Genomic DNA, 18,647 nt, shown 5'->3' on the forward strand with positions numbered 1-18,647 from the left:
GGTAAGGGCCTCTGTACGGGGGTGTCCCGAGATTAATGGAGACGCCACGCGGAGACACCGCCGGGGCCGGTCGGACGCTCTGGACGCGGTAGCCGCCGCTCCCCAGCGTGCGCGACGACGGAGGAACGCGACCGCACAGGTGCCCCAGCCCAGGAGAAACGTTAGGGCCCCGCCGTCCCCGCGAATCTCGGGGGCGGGGTGCTCTCTCCTCCCTGGGCGCTGCTGCAGGGCGAGCTCAGGATGTGAACAATCGAGGGGCACATGAGCATTTCCTGTATGTATCGTCTTCCTACTTCAGTTTTCAGAAAGTGCAGGAGAAGGGCTGGAACCGGCCACCTTTGGGGTTAACGCCCGTAAGCCGGAGGCACGGGCAGCACACTGTCCCTTTAAGGCGTTGAGCCAGGCCGAAGCGTTCTGCTCCTCTCCGCTCCCCGTAGCTGCCTTCCGAGAGGCCGGCTTTGTGCGTTTGCCCCGCCCCGCGCGCGCGCATGCGCACTGTTGTTCCCCGCACCGCCTAGTTGAGCTCGGCCCGGCTCCCGCCCAGGCGGCGGACGACGCGAAGCCTTGAGCGCCCGCCCCCGTCCCCCAGCCGCCCGGCAGGTAAGTGGGGACCGCCCGGCCGGCAGGCACGCCCCGGGGGCGCGGGACCGGGGCCGACGCTGGCTCCCCCCGCGCCGCCCGCCGCCGCACGTGTTCCGGCGGGCCCGGCCCGGCGCCGGTTCAGCCCCGCCGGGCCTCCCGGCGCAGAAGCCCCGCGCCCGCTGCCTCGCCTCCGGGCGCCCGCTCTAAGCCCCTCCTCCCCACCGAGCGACCGGGCCCCGGCGGCCCCCTCCCCTGACCCGAACCAGCCCCAAACGGACCCGCACGGACCGCCGAGTCCCGGGGACCCCCGGCTTCTCCCGCCCCCAGCGGTCAGGTGACAAGCCCCCGGCCCCGGGACTGCGACTTCCTCCTGCAGCCGCCGTGCGTCCCCCCTTTGCCTCCAGAGAAAGACCCCTGAGCCGCCGAGCTTGGATGTGGCGCGCTGTCTGCTCGTCTCTGCTGCAGAGGCGCCCTCAACCTAACCTGCTGCTCACCCCCAGCCGGGGGCAGCCAGGCCGCATCTCCCCCCGCGCGAGCCCGGGGCCCAAGGGGTGCGGGGCTGCCGGCATGAAGGGAGAGACCACCACGCTCTTGCTGTGGAGTCTCAGAGCCCTTCCAGTCTGGCCTGCGAGAGCCATTTTGGGGGATGTGGAAGATGCTCCCCGGTAGCCTCCTCATCCTGTTTCTACCCGCCCAGGTCCGCTGTCGACACTGCCTCTGAGGTTGGCCGGGCCCCGTAGGAGGCGGAGAGGTAAGCCAGAACGCCCGCGTGTCTGAGAACCCAGGTGGGGTACGGAGAGCCGGGTTCCCTCGCTCTCAGTGGGCCTCGTTACCGCCCGTCTTCCCACACCCAGGGGCCCAGTCTCTGGGGTGGAGCCTAGTAATTTGCATTTTACCGTCAGCCCGGGAGAGCTTCTCTCCGAAGAAGTTCGGAAGCTTAGCCTTGGGTGGTGTGGCTCACCTAGGTGCCGAGAGGGAGTAGGTAGCAAGTGATCTGGAGGCGGCTCCGAACGTTGAGTCGAGAAGTTGTATTTCTAAAAGTTTGCTGAATTTTTGTGTTGATGTTTTTTGTGTTAATGTTTTGCTGGCCGAAGTGTTGGGTAGGGGTTGAGCTGGGAGGGGTTGGGCACCTTTCCTGTAAGACCACCGTTTGCGGGAGTCACACCACACCTCCTGGTGGGTCTTGATTTTTACTCTAGAAGGAGCTGCTCAGGCCTCGGCTGCCCTTTCCACGCCAGATGGAGCCTCTTCAGTTCCCACTGGTGTTTAGGTTGGACGGGCCCCGGGCTTCCCTCCTCTCAGCCCTAGTTGTGGTCTGCTTTTCTCAGATGCTAGGTTCTGTGAAACAGACCATCCAGCTCTCGTCCTTGGCTCCTTTCCCCCCACTTGTCCAGCCCCCCCAGGGGAGGGCAGCACTTGGGTTAATTGGCACGGCCTGCCTGCGCTAAAGATAATCACCAGGTAGGCAGCGTTTCCTGAGCACCAGCTTTGTGCTAGCACTTTGCCCCACCGGCAGCTTTCTTGACCTGCCCCTCCCCCCCCCCCCCCACTGCTTGGGCTTTGAGTGCTGCCGGGTCCACTCCTGGGCCGGGATCCTCGCTGCAGGTAACCAGCTGTGGCCTCATGGGGTTGTCTGCACAGCTGTGTTGCATTGTGATTTCGCTCCCCTGCTCTTGGATGAAGACTTTAGGATGTGCTCTTTTTGATGGCTTCTGTTCGGCCTTGGTGCGACAAGGAGCCCGTGCAAGCTTCCAGTTTTAAGCGCCGAGCTAGAATTTACCAGGTGTGACCGCATTGGGTTAACGGTGGTGCCCAGCTTCCGGGGGGTGGCTGGCCGGTGATGCTTGCCGGCTGCCTTGGCTTCTCTGGAAAGGCGCCGTCCCTTGTTTCAGAGTCACCTGGCGACTCAGCTCCCGTCTGTGCTTTCCGGCTGCGTCTTGTCGTTGCTTCACCAGGGACGGAGAGCCTCCCGGCTGTTAGCGTTTTGGAAGCAGCCTTGTGTCTGCAGCCTACACGCGGCGACCTTGGAGTCCCGGGAGGTGTGGACCACTGGTGCCTGCTCTTGCGTGTTCAAACGTGGCTGTTAGCGCTTTTGCATCACTTGGGATGCATTTAAGGATTTGGATGAGTTCCCAAACTTCTGCACCCTGTAGCTCGGTCTCCTGTAATTTGGCGTGTTTGTTTCCTGACAAGAAGTCTTTGATTTGTTTTTTTATAAAAAAATGTATCAAGGGCTCCTTGAAGAGAATTACGTTTTGTCTGCCTGGACTGTGCTGCATTTCAGACATGCGGGTAACAAAATAGGAAGCACCCCTGAAGGTGGGTCTTGGACTCTGATCACAGAAGGGACGAGAGCAGCACAGTACCTGCAAAGGACTAGCGAGGAGTTACGTGCAGAGGACGCTTAGTTTGGAACGGCACCTGCTGCAGAGCTCAGTGAGGTGGTCAGATTTTTAAAACTCTTTTTCCTGGAAATTAATTTTTGAAGTGTGGTTTATTGGCCTCGGTCCCCCACTGTAGGTTTGGATTAGCAGACAGCCCTTGCCACTGTGCGTCCTCCACTCGGAGCTGTGAACGCTCTACCCGCGTCGCCCTGCCTGGTGGGCTGCAGAGCCATGGCAACCGAGGAGAAGAAGCCCGAGGCCGAGGCCGCCCGAGCACAGCCCACCCCGTCGTCATCGGCCACGCAGAGCAAGGCACGTCCCTGAGGGCTCCTGGGCACGAAGGCTGGGAGACCCTCGGAAATATTTCAAGCCCGGAACTCTGTTCCCTCCACACACACACTTAAATATTGCCAGTTTTTACTCCAAACTACATTCCCAGCCAGTCCAGTGCTGATTGTGGGCCGTGTCGGGGATTCCCAACCTGTCACCTGGGGAGGGGGCTTCACCAGCAGTACACATCCTTGGTCTTGATCGTAAGAGTCTGTGTGGGACCCGGGAAACGCCTCTTGTTCAGCACCTCGCCCCTGGCCCGCACAGTTTCCTGCGGAGGGCGGTGTGCAGACCCCTCCTGTAGACCGCAGGTGGGCCTCTCACCAAGGGCACAGGCCTTCAGGTGTGCGTTGGGGAGCCTGACCTCGGGTGGATGGGCTGCCGAAGCAGGGCTGGGGCTGCCGGAGGTTCCAGCTGCACTGCCGGGACTGCCTGGAGGGCGGCCTGGGTGACGGGGCTTCAGGAGAGGCAGGGCTTGTGAGGGGCACGCGGAGCCCGGGTTTAGGCAGGTGCACCCCGGTGGACGAGGGCTCTGGGAAGCGCCGTCACAGGGTAGGTGTGAGCGTGACATTCGGCCTGGGCGCCAGCTCCACGCCGGCGATCGGTGGGTTTGGACAGTGGTGGTTACTTTTCGCTGACGTGTCCTCTCTTTAACAGCCCACACCTGTGAAACCGAACTACGCTCTGAAGTTCACCCTGGCCGGGCACACGAAAGCCGTGTCCTCTGTGAAGTTCAGCCCGAACGGGGAGTGGCTGGCGAGTTCGTGTAAGTGCCCCTGGGGCTTCCCTGCCTGTCCCCTCGACGTGCCCGTGCCGGTTGTGACTCTGAAGGGACGGGCCCGGGCCAGGGGGGAGGCCTGGGGGTGGGTGCCGAGGACCGCGGCTCCCTAGGGGAGGCCTGTGTTGTGGGCAGCCCAGATTTTGGCCCCTGGATGACTGGAGACCTCGGTTGCTTTTCATTCCTTTCTTTCAGCTGCAGATAAACTCATTAAGATTTGGGGAGCATACGACGGGAAATTTGAGAAAACCATCTCGGGTCACAAGCTGGTAGGTCTCAACCCTGGGCCGAAGTTGCTGCTGGACGTGGGTTGGGGCCCATCTCCCGGGCTTATCAGGTTACGATTGAACCTCCCTGCCTCCAATTTTTGGGATAGTTACTTGCCTCTTGGTTTTTTTTTAAATTAGTTAATTAATTTTTGGCTGCATTGGGTTTTCACTGCTGTGAAGGGGCTTTCTCTAGTTGCGGCAAGCGGGAGCTGCTCTTCGTTGCGGTGCACAGGCTTATTGCAGTGGCTTCTCTTGTTGCGGAGCCCGGGCTCTAGGCACTCGGGTTTCAGTAGTTGTGGCGCGCAGGCTCAGCTGCTCCGCGTCATGTGGGATCTTCCCGGACCAGGGCTCGAGCCCGTGTCGCCTGCATTGGCAGGCGGATTCTCAGCCACTGCACCACCAGGGAAGCCCGCCTCTTGTTTTTCAAGCAGATCGTTTTGACCTCCCCAGATGAGTTTCTGCCCAACTGTGAGGCCTGGCAGAGCCACGGAGTACAGCCTTCTGGGCCCGGCCTGCGGGTTCAGTCTATATGGTCAGCACGAACTAGAGGGAGTGACTTGCTTAGTTATGTTCAGTTGGACGTTGAGGATTTGACTTTTGCTGGCTAATCCCATTTTGCTGAGATAGTGACTGTGTGTTTCCTCCCCCAGGGAATATCTGATGTGGCCTGGTCCTCAGATTCTAACCTCCTTGTTTCTGCCTCAGATGACAAAACCCTGAAGATATGGGACGTGAGCTCGGTAAGCCGCACGGGCCCCTCCTTGGGAAGCGTGTGCGTTTGGGGAAGGGGCTTGGGGGTGGGACTGCGTCTGGGGAGCAGCCGTGCTTGTCGTCAGAGGGGCTTTACAGCTGTGGCGGGTCAGGTGCTGATGGGTTTAGCCTGACGGCCGATATTTGAAGAAATAACCACTGGGAATGACTTAGTCTCACAATACTTCCTCTCAGGGAAAGTGTCTGAAAACCCTGAAGGGACACAGCAATTACGTCTTTTGCTGTAACTTCAACCCCCAGTCCAACCTCATCGTCTCGGGCTCTGTGAGTTTGGGGCCTCCCCAGGGGCGGGGGTGAGCGGGGGACCGTCCTGGGCTGCTCTGGGGGCTCGGGGGACAGCGAGTCTGTCGCCTCCGTCCCCCCGGAGAACTACTGCCACCTGCCCCTCTGTCTCCAGTTTGACGAAAGCGTGAGGATATGGGACGTGAAGACGGGGAAGTGCCTCAAGACCTTGCCCGCGCACTCGGACCCCGTCTCAGCTGTGAGTCCCCCCCGCCCAGCCAGTTCGCGTCGCTCGCCCGACAGCAGGGCCATGAGCGGAGACTGGGCTCGGTCCCGTGCCCGTGGGAGGCGGGGCGGGGAGGCGTCCCTGCACGGAGGCTTACAGAACAGGCGGGGGCAGCGTGGGTGTTGCGTGGAGCCACCTTTGGGTGGGTGGGCAGAGGGTCCCGGGGTCTGGGTGGCCCAGTCGTGGGTGAGGCGGTGGGAAGGTGGGACCCCGCGAGCGTGCTGCACGCGTGGTCCAAGGCTGCCGCCAGTGCGCAGGATGAACAGGCAGGGGTTAAACTACATGCGTGTCATAAACGGCTCCATTTACAAACGGCCAAAGTATTTCTTTGTCAGCAAAGAGCCCGAAGTGAGTGGTTCCTTAGCCAAGTTTGCCTTTTGAAAAGTGGAAGGGGTCACGTATAAACAGCTTGTTCGCTGTTACCGAGCAGATGGTCCTCCTCAGGTTCTAGAATTGTGGAGGTGAGTGACTTTAAGTGGCTTCAGCCTTGGAAGGCCTTTGTCCAGCGGAGGCCGTGGGCAGAGCCCTGACCCCTTGGGGGACACGTAACGTGTGCTGGTCGAAGCTGCCTGGCGCAGTGCTGGCCCTGTGTCACGGCCGGTGCCTGCGGCTGCGGGGAAGGCACCCCTGCCGTCTGGGCTCCGGGCCCTCCTGAGCCTGTGCCGTCGCCCCTCTGTCCTCCACGCTGGGGGCCCGGTCTGAGCCGAGCTGGCTTCCAGACAGGCCGCAAATGGGCACGTGTGAAGTAACCAGGAGACAGTCGGAGTGAGGGCCGTGAGTTGAAAGAGTTCTGTCTGTGTTGCAGTGGTCAGGGATGGGGCTCTGATCGCAAACGATGGTAGGATTTTTAAAGTCTTTGCTTCTTACAAAAGTGACGTGTGCTTATTTTAAAAAAGGCAAGAGGCAACGTAGCGCGTAGCAAATCAGAGTCTCCTGAGCTCCCATCCTCAGAGGCAACTGCGCGCAGCTGGCAGCTACCGTCTGGGTGTTTTGGTTTTTTAAGTGCGTGTTTCCCAGCCCACCCCCTCTCGTTGGATGGCGGTGGTGCTACAGGACAGCGGCATCCTGTTCCAGCTTGTGCACTGCGGAAAGGTCTCGGGCACCTTACGGCTCTGCCTGCAGGTGCTTGACACTCTCTGTCACCCCCCCGTGGATGCTGGCTTGTGACTTGCACTTTATGGAGAGAAGTGCAGTGCACGTCTGTTGAACAGCCTTGCACGCTTGTGCCACAGCGTTTGCGGGCAGGTGTTGGGGGAGCACCGGGTCTGCGAGTGGTCAGCCTTCGCGAGGCCAGTCCTGGATCAGAGCCCTCGGGGTGTGTGGGCTTCCTGCGGTCTTCCGCCCCCTTGAGTCCAGCTGCTGTCCCCCTGCCTGCACTCCCCCATGTCAGTGCTTTCCTGAAGTCCCTGCTGTGCCCTTCATCCATCCCGCCCCCTCTCCGCAGCTGCTGGCCTCTGCATTTGCCTCACTTGCCCCCTCTCTCCCTCCTCGGTGCGCCTGCAGGTGTCACCTCCAGAGAGCTCAGCGGCTGTCCGTCTGAGTCGAGACTTGGCGTCCCCACTGGGGTCTGTCTCGCCCCCGCTTCCTTCTGGGTGGCACTGACTTCCTGGCCATCTTGCCCCTCACACCCGCGCGCTGGTCTGCCGGCGTGTGCCGGCGGTGCTGTCTGGACGTGGCTGGAACCGAGCAGAGCGTGGCCCTGGTGGGGCAGGCTTCGGGGCCCCATGTCAGCTCGTCATCACCCAGCGAAGGGGCTTCGATCAGATCATAGTTTGCAGGTTCAGAGGGATGAGCGTGATGAGATCCGCTGCTGTGAGTTTTAGGGAAAACGGCTTTGGGAGGTTGACGAGCACGTGGCTCAGGTTGGGGGGGCGCCGTGAGCACCGCCGGGGGCGTAGGACGAGGACGGTGACGGCGGCTCTTCACGGGCCACGCCAGCCACACAGGTAGCACCGCAGGCTGAGACACGCAGGAGTGGGCAGCATGCGAGCCTCCAGCTCCCGAAGGTCCAGTGCAAGGGAAAGAACGTACCGTGTCTCGTTTATAACTTCAGCGCCGGTTACGTGTTGAAGTAGCATTTCAGGTATATTGGGTTAAGTAGAAACCTGTCAGGTTTGTTTCACCTGTTAACTTCCCTGCTGCAGTGGCTAAGAAGTTTAGATGGCACACGTGGCTCCATCACGGGCCCCTCGACAGTCTGGACAGTGGTTCTCCAAGCGTGGTCCCCAGACCAGCCTCTGTTGGGACTGTGCAAGACATGTAGATTCTCGGGGCCCAGCGCTGGGCTTTGACAAGCCCTCCAGGTGCTTCTGCTACACGTGGGTTTGTCCCCTGGGGACACCTGGCACCGTCTGGAGACGTTTATGTTGTCAACAACCAGATGCTACTGGCATCTCGTGAGTCAAGGGCGGGGGAGCTGCTACACAGGACAGCCCATAGCAAAGGAGCGTGTGACCCGTGTGTCAGTGGTGTGAGGACCAGACGCTGGTCTGAACTGTGGCGGCAGGCGGGCGGCCCCAGCCCCGTCCCCGAGAGGTTGACCTGGGGGGCGACCCCCCATGGGACAGGCATCACACGTAGCAGGAAAGAGGGCATTCCAGCAGGGGGCGGGGGTGTCGTAAAAAGGCTTTTCCTGCCCAGGACTCGAATGAAAACGACGGGAATTTATGATGAACTGTCACTTCCGTCGTTGCGACTCCTTCTGTATACACTGAGATTCAGCTGGAAAAAAGAAAGAGGACAAACCCAATGGCAAACCACTTAGGAGGAAGGGACGGCTCACGTTGCCATTTCTTTATCAGAAGGTGTATCCTGCCTGTCTCTGTGGTGGGCAGTTAGGCATTCAGATAAGATAACTGGTGTGGACATATCACAGGTCGGCTTCTGGGCCCGGCACCTGATCTGGACATCGCACCTCTTCCCAGGCACAGAGTTTGGAGCAGCCTGGATCTGTTCCTGCCCCGTCTGCAGAGCTCGAGTGTCCCAGGGGTTGGTGTCCGGGCCCTCGGAGCAGTAACCTGGCCGTCTTGTGGTTCTGGGGATGCTCAGCTGGCAGGGTCATGCGGGTGGGAAGGCTCCGGAGTTTCTGAATAAGTGGGCATCCTTCTCCTGACTTTTCTGCCTTGTTCGATGGAAGTCGGGGAAGCCCTGGTCCTCCTGCCCCCACGGCCGTGTGGGTCCACAGACACGCTGTGGGCAGTGGGACCTCTCCACGGAGCCAGCAGGTCTGGGTTGGTCGAGTTTGTTACTCTTCAGTGGTGCGTTTTGTAGTAAGTGATTTAAATACTCAAAACGTGTTTCAGGGTTGGTTTGCTTTCTGTGGTTCAGTCTTCCGTCGTGAAACAGACTGACAGTTACTTGAGACACCAGGTAAAAAGGACCGTTTTATCCACGTTGCTTGTGGTCTACGTTAGAATCCTTGGGAAATCAGAACTTAAAGCTCGCTCAGAATGCAGCAGGGTGTGTGTCCCTTTGTCGGGGGCCGGTGAACGGAAGGCCGTCCAGGTGAGGCGCAGTCTCTGTTGATGCTCTGAAAGTAAGTTTCTTTTCCCCCCTCCCGCTCCTTCATCCTCAGGTTCATTTTAATCGTGATGGATCCTTGATAGTTTCAAGTAGCTACGATGGTCTCTGGTAAGTGAAAGAGCTTTACTTCGTTGAGTCAGCAAGCGTTTAACGGCCTCCCCTTGCACCGTTGTGCCTCTGGGCGTCCAGCGGAAGCCTCTGCCTCGAGGGGCTTGGGCAGGCGGGGTGGCGGTGAGCGTGGCCGGGAGAGCGGGCTCCTGTCAGCAGCGAGGCCCCAGCCAGAGACGCGGGGAGGCACTGCCGTCCTGGACGTGGCTCCCCGTGGACCCCGAAGGGTGCGCCTCCCAAGCTCGTGGCGCTGGTGGGGAGGTGGAAGGAAGGTGTGCTGACGTGAACGTCCGCGAGTGTCCCGTCGGGGCCGTCAGGGTCCTGAACAGGCGGATGAAAACGGGTCCCGTCACGGAGGGTGAGGAGGAAGGGTGGAGGGGGCACCGTCTCCTGCAGAACATCCAGTCTAAGCGGATCACGCTCGTGGCCTTGGCGCTGCTAGTCTAAGTGCCTCCTGGATTCTTTAAGAGACACGAGGGAAGATGCGGGAATAAACGTTGTAAATTTAACTGGGCACACGTGGGTATAAAGCATGAGGTACCTGGGCTTGGAAGGTTGCATGTCACAGCTCACCTGGTTACCGGGGGGGGGGGGACCCTGGGGAGGGGATGGGGCGGCAGCAGCCACCGGCCAGACCGATGGCCCGAGAAGGACTTCCCAGCTACGCGGGAGAAAGACAGTGTGGCTAGAAATTTGTCTACATCTAGTGAAAATAAAATAGAGAAACTCGAGTAACATAAGTGATAACGTGTAAAAATACCGTGGAAGAAACGGAGCTCAGGGTACTTGCTGGGTGCTACCGTGGCGGGGCTGGCTGAACACCCTCAAGAAAGGCTGTCAGGTTTGGGTTAAAAGCCCTTCTGACTCTTGTTGTTTTCAAGAAGCACACCTAAGACGAAGTGATGAGTCAAGGCTCGGAAAAGAAGGGTGGGCAAGTGGGGTTGGGCAGATGGGAAGCAGAGACGAGTATCAGCCAGGGAGACGGTGACGGAAATGAACCACCGGGTAGAGTTGACGGGAAGGCTGAGAAAGCTCAGGCACCAGGCCCCATGGCAGCCCAAAGCTGCCTTGGAGAAACTGGAAATACAGGGAGCTGAAACGTTGGTGAGTGAGTTCAACGTGCCGCTTTGACTTTGACAGCAGGGGGCTTGGGACTCAGCAGGGCTGCCCGATGCCACAGGCTGTGTATTTCCTACCTGAGAGGAGTAAAGTGTGTCCTGTAAACAGAAGTGCTAGTTTTCCTAAGCGTGTGGCACATTCTCAGAATTCCTTGTGGACGGCCTCTAAAAGCTTTCTAAAGAAATCAGGGGAAAGAAAAGCATGCCAAAAAAAGTAAGAGGAGAGGAAGGTTGTAAAGTTAAAAGGTGGAGAAAGGGGAAAATGACAGGAGAATTTACATAAGCTGTATTCTTAATAAGGCTAATGAAGTGGTCAGCCTTTATAAACCTAAGTAAGGAAAAAGAGCAGAAAAGTGCGAGACTAAATTAGAGGGGATGGGGATTCCCTGGCGGTCCATTGGTTAGGACTCCGCGCTTCCACTGCCGTGGCCCGGGTTCAATCCCTGGTTGGGAAGCTGATAACCAAGGCGCGAGGCGTGGCCAAAAAATAAAAAATAAAAAGGGGGTGGAAAAGAGCAGTTTCGGGGGATGAGGGACGAGCAGGAGGATGCCTGGCCCACCTCTGAGCAGGATGTTTAGACGGGGATTAATTCATACTTCCTAAATTGAGGAAGGGAGTCACCATGGCAGAGATTGGAAAAAGTGATTAAAGGTCTGAAAACTATATGGGTCCTATGATTTTACACTGGAATTGAGTTAAATAACAGAAACTTCTAAGGCTGTTGGAACTGGACCACAGGACAGGATGGGGAGCCCCCTGGTTCATTTCTGGGTCCAGCATGACCTAACTCCCCAGCTTGCTTGCTAGTCCAAAAATGACAGCCACGGAGGACACCTCACTAGTGAATCTTGAGGCCACACAACCCCCAGGACAATATTACAGATTGAGTCCACAGTGTGTGGAAAAATAGTATTTCGTGACCAGGTGGGGTTTTTGAGTCATGAGACGATTGTAGTAATGTACCAACCGATAGGAGATTGAAAATCTAATAACTATACCAAGAAATTGGAGGCAAAGATCCATATAATTTTCTTACTGGTATAAGTCAGGTAGGCACCTGATAAAATCCAGCAGCCATTCCTAATAAAAACTCTAGCAAAATACGCCAGTATCACAGACTGTTTAACAGAAACTTAATAATCACGTTTACAGTAAGTGGTAAATCCATTTCTGCTGAAATCGGGCAGAAGTCATGCCCATCTCCTTTAGCATTTGGTGCTATTTGGAATTGCTAGCTAACGTGATAAGATAAAGTCATTGTGTGAAAACTGGATAGAGACTTATCTCTTTGTAGGTGGTACATTTGTATGTTTTTTTTGTTTGGTTTTTTTTTTTGCGGTAGTGGGCCTCTCACTGCCGAGACCTCTCCCGTTGCGGAGCACAGGCTCCGGATGCGCAGGCTCAGCGGCCGTGGCTCACGGGCCCAGCCGCTCCACGACATGTGGGATCTTCCCGGACCAGGGCACGAACCCGTGTCCCCTGCATCGGCAGGCGGACTCTCAACCACTGCGCCACCAGGGAAGCCCTGGATGTTTTTTAAAACTTAAAAGTCACGTGTTAGTACTTTTACAAATAGGGACTCATTTAAGCCTCATAACTGTCCTGTGACTCGGGTACTGGATGGTCGCCATCCCCGATCCTCGGTTGGGAAGCTGAGGCAGGGATAAGCCCCTGCCCGCCATCCCCCAGCTGGTCAGCGACAGAGCCAGGGTCCGGAGCACACCTCGGGCTCTGGAACCCAGGCTCTGAGCCACCAAGCCTGCTAGTTACAAAACGGACAAGCATTTAGTGAGGTCACTGTTTGCAATTGACAGTTTTCGCTATCCTGGGAGCTGCCAGTTAGTGGATGAGAACAAGTTCCCCCCGTAAGAGTCACAAAAGCATTGGGGTACTTAGAATGTGATTAACAAGAGAGCAAAGCCTGTATGCAGGAAATGGTGAAATGTAACTAGAGGGACACAAAGCAAAGAGGGAGGGACGGGACCAGGCACGTCCTCATCCTGGCGGTGGGGAACACCCGTCTCCTGGGCTGATACGTTGTAAGTGGTTCGATTGAGAACCCCTCCAACTAGATAAAATGAATTTAAAATTCTTAGAGAAGCATAAACTGAGTTCTCTGCCAGTAGAATTAAGAAAACAAACAGTGAGTGGGGGAGTGCTGTTTCTGGGTGTTAAAACCCGAGACACCGTTACTGCGTCCCCCAGGGCGGGATTGGCTCCGAAGGGCCGCAGGTGGGACAGTGAACGCTTGGGTGATAACCCCTGCGTTCCCGTTACCTGTAAAACCCGCGTGCCCTCGACCCAACGCCCGCCCCCATCGCTGGGCATCTGTGCTCCAGAAGTGTCCGCGTGAATACACCGCCACGGTTCCCAAAACAGGGCGTTGTGTTGGCAGAAATCACAGAAACACTGAGATTGCAGCGACGGGATGCCTGGCGCATCCCGTTGGGGAATGGTGGCTCTTTGAGTGGGTTCTCTTGCTCCTGAATAGAGGACGTCCAGAAAAGTGCCTCCGATATCCCGTTTTTATAAAAAACACTCTGCCCCAGGGGCCGTGTGCTTGGCGCGTTTGCACGTGGAGAGCCCTGCAGGGACGCAGGTCGGGCTGTTGGCCTCGCGGCCGCGGGTGTACAGGGAGGGCCCGGCGTTCCCTTTTGGGCCATCCCACCTGTCGCCGAGCACGCTCTCCGGCAAGAGCACACGCGTGCACTCTGCACGTGCCGCGCCCATTCTGGTCCCCAGGACTCAAGGGAGTGGTTGTGAACGATGACTGGAAAAACGAGATAGGACTGCCTGTGGATTGGTCCTGAAACGTCTGCATTGAGAGCCGCCTGTAGTCACCTGCTGTGCCCGTTGCTTTGCAGCCGGATCTGGGACACCGCCTCGGGCCAGTGCCTGAAGACACTGATCGGTGAGTACTGCCGCCGCCTGCCTGCAGGGGGGCCGTGTCCCCAGGGACAGTCTGCCGCGTCGGCTGTGGCAGCTTCTCCCATGCTTCCTACCCTCTGTCTGTGGTTCTCCGGAAGCCTCCCTTTCTCCCCGCTGGACCTGCTCCCTCTGGGAGGGCTCCTTCTCTCCTGACCGGTTCCATCTCCTATCCGCTCCTTCCTGATTGGCTCTGCCTTCTGGCCTTGCGTGGCGCTGCCCAGCGGCGTCCTCTGAAGGACCCGCGAGACCCTCGGACTCCCCCCGTGCTCAGCAGACCCTTGTCTTCTTGTCTTCCTCCCCGGCCTGGGGACCCTCCGCTTGGGTCATTCCTTGAGCAGATGGGGTCGAGCCCCTGCTCTCCGTGAGCCCTGTCTGCTGGGGGTGCAGAGGTGTGGGGGGAAGTGGGCAAGGGGCCCCGAGGTCTCTGCACATGGGGCTGGGCTGTGCCTTGGGGAGGAGGGGAGGGCGGCAGGGAGTGGAGGGACAGCGTGGTCTGGGCGGCAGCTGGTGCTGCTGGGCGTGTGGCCAGAGGATGGCCTCGGGCCTGGGAAGGTGATGGGAGAGATGGAGCCCTGGAGGGGTCCGGTCACTGACTGGGGGGAAGGTCTTTGCAGTGTTGAGTTGAGCAGGCAGGGCCGCCGGGGCAGGGTGCTTACCTGAGCCTCCTATCCCCGGCTGTCCTGGGAACAAGCGTGGCTGTGAGAGTGCACCGGGGCCACCGTGACAGGACACTGCGGCTGCACGGCTTCAATAGCACAGACCCGTCCCCACCTCCTGCTCTGACAGGGATGCCAGTCAGACTGGCTTGGGCACTCCCCCGCCCCCCGCCTTATTTTAACTTAGCCCACCTCCAGGGCGCTGTCTCCGAGGTGCCGGGCTAGGGCTTCAGCAGGAGAACTGGGGAGGGACATAGTGGCCTCTGTGGGTCTCTTGCTCTGCGAGGGGGGCCACCCTTCTGATGTGCGTCCTTCCCCCCGACCGCGGCATCTCCCCGTGTCTGTCGCGCTGTCTTCCCCCCCGAGGCCTGGGCGGCCACCTCCGCCCGGCAGGAAGTGTCCTCGTGCCCAGGCAGCCGAGCGCGGGCAGTCCCTGCAGCCGCCCCACAGCTGGGCGGGAAGCCGAGGCCAGAGAGGTTGACAGCCGGCAGCAGCGAGCGGTCTGGGGCCGGGCCGGGAGGGGTGGTGGGGAGCGGAGTCCCGTCCCGTTTCTAACCTCGGGTCTAGGGCGTTAGAACCTCGGGCGTTGACGGGCCAGCCCCGCGGTGCTTCACTGTCGGAGCCTGATTAGACCTCTGGGCACTGCCTCCCGTCGTCCGAGCTGGGGGGGTGCGGCCTTCCGTGTGGCCCCGCGGCCGGGTGGCCCTCGCCGGCCTCTCGTGGGCGTTTTCAGTGGCTGGGACCAGCCGGAGGGAGCAGAGGCCGCCGGTAAGCGGGGGGCAGGCCTGGGCCTCCTGGGGTGGTGACGCGCGTGCCGCTCCCCGCCTGGTGCTCGGGACACGTGGCCACGCCGGCCCCCCACCAGGGCGCGCGCCCAGGGCTCTCCTCGCTCAGGCTGGGACACACGCCTCCCGAGGAGGCGTGGGACCGTCACGGAGCCCCAGCGCCTCCTGGGTGCGTGCTCCCGTGCCAGCAGCTGAGAGGGTGGCAGGGCCTCTGACCCGCCTTCCCAGGGCCACCCCAGGGCGTGCGCTCTGACCCCAAGTGTCAGGAGCAAGGGTGCGCTGTGACATCACCAGGGTGCTTTCCAGGGAGAAATTACGCGCCTTCCACTATAACCATGCAACCGGAGAGTGCCCGCCCGAGCCCCTGTGTTCTCAGGGGGATAGTTTCTCCGTTTAGCTGGGTGTTTGCAAGCTCCCTCCTGTGAGGAAGGCGATCCTGAGGCCGACTGGCCGCAGGGCCTTCGCTCCTGAAGTCCTAGTGTCACGGGGTCACTGGGAGAACCGGCTCTCACACTGGCACGAGCAGCGGGTGAGGGAGGTGGCTGGCCCTGGGGGACGCCCGCGAGGGGCGGTGTCGGCACAGGTGGCGGTGGCCTCTCCGGGTGGCGGTGAGGGAGCCCCCCTTCCCGGCAGAGCCAGTGCCCCGCTGGCAGCCGTCTCTGTGCTCCGTGCAGACGATGACAACCCTCCCGTGTCGTTTGTGAAGTTTTCTCCGAACGGCAAGTACATCCTGGCCGCGACCTTGGACAAGTAAGTGCTTCCGTTCCCGGCGCAGCGTGAGCGGCCCGGCCGCCGCCCCCCAGGGCCAGATGCCAGCGTGGAAGGCGATTCATCCCGCTGGGGCTGGGCTCCGGACTTGGGTGCCACGCTGCGAGGGCCCGTCTGTGCGGGGGCTGGATCTCAGATTGTTGGCTCCGTGGTCACCGTGGCCCGTCCTGTCTGAGGCGGTGGCGGGCACGGTGGCCTCGAGGTGCTCCCCGGTCTGCCCGGGCACCCTGCTTCTCCCCTGACAAGCTTCCGGGCAGATGTCCCCGGCCGCCGGGCGCCCTCCTGGGAGGTGGTTGGCGCTCTGCCTCCTGTGCCCCGCGGGCTGCCCTCAGGTGGGCTTGCAGGGTCGGCCCCCACGGGAGGAGGAAGGACTGCCCTAGCGGGGGCTTCTCCTGTCCCTTTCTGGCGGCAGCGAGGACCCCTTACCAGCTTAGGGACACTGAGTAGCTTCCTTTAGAAAAGTGTCTTTGACCCACAAATGCCTGGAGGTTCCACACTCTGCTCGGGTGTCCTCACGGTCCCTGGACGCTGTGCGGGGCACCTGCACCCGGAGGGGGTGGGGCGGCCGCGGGGGAGCGCACTGACCCGCCCCCTCTGCCTTGCAGCACGCTGAAGCTCTGGGACTACAGCAAAGGCAAGGTGAGCGGCGGGCGTGGGCTCGCGGAGGGGTCGTGTGGGGTCCTGGGCTGTGGCCAGAGGGGCCCAGAAAGCAACTCTGTCGCTATGGTTTGGTGCACGTTGCCTGACGACTCAGGTTAAAGCCTGACCTGGGCGGGTTGTGCGGTGGGGGTCACGGTGCTCTTCAGAGCCGTCCAGTCGGCTGTAAGATGCCTGGACGGGGGTAGCACCTGGGACGCACGCAGGGCGGTCGTGACTGAGCAGACGTCCCCTGGCCGTTGCAGTGCCTGAAGACGTACACGGGCCACAAGAATGAGAAGTACTGCATATTTGCTAATTTCTCTGTCACTGGAGGGAAGGTGAGTGGTCTCCCAACTCAGGAGCTGCTCCGCCCCCGTCGTGAGATGGGCCTTGTGCTCTCACCCCCAAAACAAATAGGAATTTCCTGTTTTTTAACCAAAACGAAGTCACGCCCACAAGGTGCTGGTGACTCTCACTTGTGTTGGGGTGTCCTGTCCCGGCTGCTGGGGGCCCACAGGCTCCGTTGTCACACTGAGGCCTCCTGGGAGTCGGTCCCCGGTGGGTTCTTGTCCCTCGTGGGTGGCCCTCGCCCAACCCTCAGGCTCAGACTGAGGAGCTGCCGGGGACGAGCAGCCGAGCCGCGGGTGACGGCAAACGTCCAACATGGCGATGGGGGGAGGGCGGGGGCTCTGGGCCCGCACGGGGGCGGGTGTGCCGGGGGGTTCAGGGCACTGTCCATCCACGTGTGCGCCCTGACCCCGCGTTCTCCCCCCTCGTCTGCGACCAGTGGATTGTGTCGGGCTCAGAGGACAACCTGGTCTACATCTGGAACCTGCAGACCAAGGAGATTGTACAGAAGCTTCAGGGCCACACAGGTGAGCTCAGCATGTGTGCCGCCGCCCTCCTGCGCCTGGTGCCCCGGGAAACCCGACCCAGCGCGTGTGGGCACCTTGGGCTGCCTGCTCCGCCTCCTCTCCTCGCCTGCGGGTGACTGGGGGACGCTGCCCGTTTTGGGGCTGCTTTCGGGGGGCTGGTCTGGTCCTGGCTCCTGCAGGCTGAGGCCACATCCCAAGGCCACAGCCTTTAACCTCTTCTTCCTATCGGCCGGGCTGCCCGGCCCCACAGCCCACGTGGGCGCTGTGGCCTGTCCCGCGTGGAGGTGAGGCGTGGAAGTGGGGCGGGGAGCCCGGGACACCTGCTGTCCCCCTGGCTGCTCCGGCTCCTCCGGGGCTCTTCCCCCGTGCTCAGTGGAGAGTGGTGTTGAGCCCTTTGAGAATCAGATCAGAGTGACATCCTCTTCCCTAAGAAGGCAGCTCCGCCTGGGAGCAGGGCCTGACCCTGGAGGCTGGCACCGGCCTTCGGCCTCCATCGTTGTTACTTCTGCTCCTCTGCTGTGCGGGCAGGACGCTCAGAGGCTCATTTGAAGCCACTCAGGCCAGAGGGAAAATTCTGGGCTTCCTTTTATTTAAAAGCTACAAACACATTAACCTGACGGACCCCAAGTGGCAGCTCGTGGGATCTGCCATCCCCGCCCTGGTGGACTCGCAGAGTTGGCCCCTCGGGGCGTCCTGTGGCCCAGCGCTGTGGAGGGGGGGCAGCCCCGGGCTCTGGTCCAGGTGCAGAGGGTGCAGTGTTGACACCGTGAGACCAACAGCGGCCCCCCAGCTGTGCCCCCGGCCCGTGTGGCGCCCCAGCCTCCGGGCTGGGTTCTGGGCTGGGTGCCCCGCTGTCTTCCTGCTCGGGCCCTGGGCTCTCAGTGCACCACGGGTGGGGCCCTGTGGGGAGGGGCCGGGTCCAAGGAATGAACTGGTTGTCGCCGTCCGTTTCCAGATGTTGTCATCTCGACGGCCTGTCACCCAACCGAGAACATCATCGCTTCGGCCGCCCTGGAGAACGACAAGACGATCAAGCTCTGGAAGAGTGACTGCTAGGCCCGCCGTGCGGAGGGACTGTCGGGAAGCCCACCCGGGTTGGCGAGAGTGCAGCTCTCGGAGGGGCTCCCGTGGTCCAGGCCCAGGGACCGGAGGGGCCTGGGCCTGAGCCGCCTCTGAAGACGACTTGGCTGGGGCGTGTCTCCCACTGGAGGGTTCTAGAAGTTGCTGGTGAAGTTTCTCGCCAATTCCTCTCTCACCGTTGGGGAAGAGTTCCTAGTCTGTTTTGTGTTCAAAGAGAGTCAACAGAAATTTTTAATTTTTTATTACAAAAAGGTGAAGTTCAATTTACCACGAGTTGTGTGTTCTTCCAGTAACTGTTCTGTACTGTTTATGCGATTGTGTGACCCAGTGCCAGCGCTGTGACCGTGGCTGTGTTGCTGCCACGGCTTCTGGCCGCCAGCCTGGCCCGCCCGAACTCGGGGGTTGCCCCTGTCAGTGCTCAGCAGATGCTCTGGAGACACTGTCCCGCCTGTAGCAGTAGCCACGTGTCTTGAGTCTTTCTGGGAAGCGCAGAGCGGTGTGATGTGCACTGATGACCGGGTAAAAGCCTTCTGTGTTTTGGGGTT

The 18,647-nt window shown here is 60.3% G+C and overlaps 1 protein-coding gene across 1 annotated transcript; it reads left to right on the plus strand.

Moving 5' to 3' along the window:
- The first annotated feature begins 430 nt into the window (after nucleotides 1-430).
- Nucleotides 431-18,365, plus strand: WDR5 (WD repeat domain 5). The gene is made up of 15 exons (XM_082622681.1): nucleotides 431-600; nucleotides 1,280-1,333; nucleotides 3,103-3,278; nucleotides 3,954-4,062; nucleotides 4,270-4,343; nucleotides 4,994-5,083; nucleotides 5,289-5,378; nucleotides 5,512-5,595; nucleotides 9,197-9,252; nucleotides 13,236-13,282; nucleotides 15,415-15,490; nucleotides 16,114-16,147; nucleotides 16,411-16,485; nucleotides 16,935-17,022; nucleotides 17,978-18,365. Exons 3-15 carry the CDS (start codon nucleotides 3,198-3,200, stop codon nucleotides 18,076-18,078), a joined length of 1,005 nt encoding a protein of 334 aa, XP_082478807.1. The 5' UTR covers nucleotides 431-600; nucleotides 1,280-1,333; nucleotides 3,103-3,197; the 3' UTR covers nucleotides 18,079-18,365.
- Nucleotides 18,366-18,647: the final 282 nt, after the last annotated feature.

Source organism: Mesoplodon mirus, assembly GCF_964341445.2.
Source record: "Mesoplodon mirus genome assembly, chromosome: 1".
Classification (NCBI taxonomy): Eukaryota; Metazoa; Chordata; class Mammalia; order Artiodactyla; family Ziphiidae; genus Mesoplodon; species Mesoplodon mirus.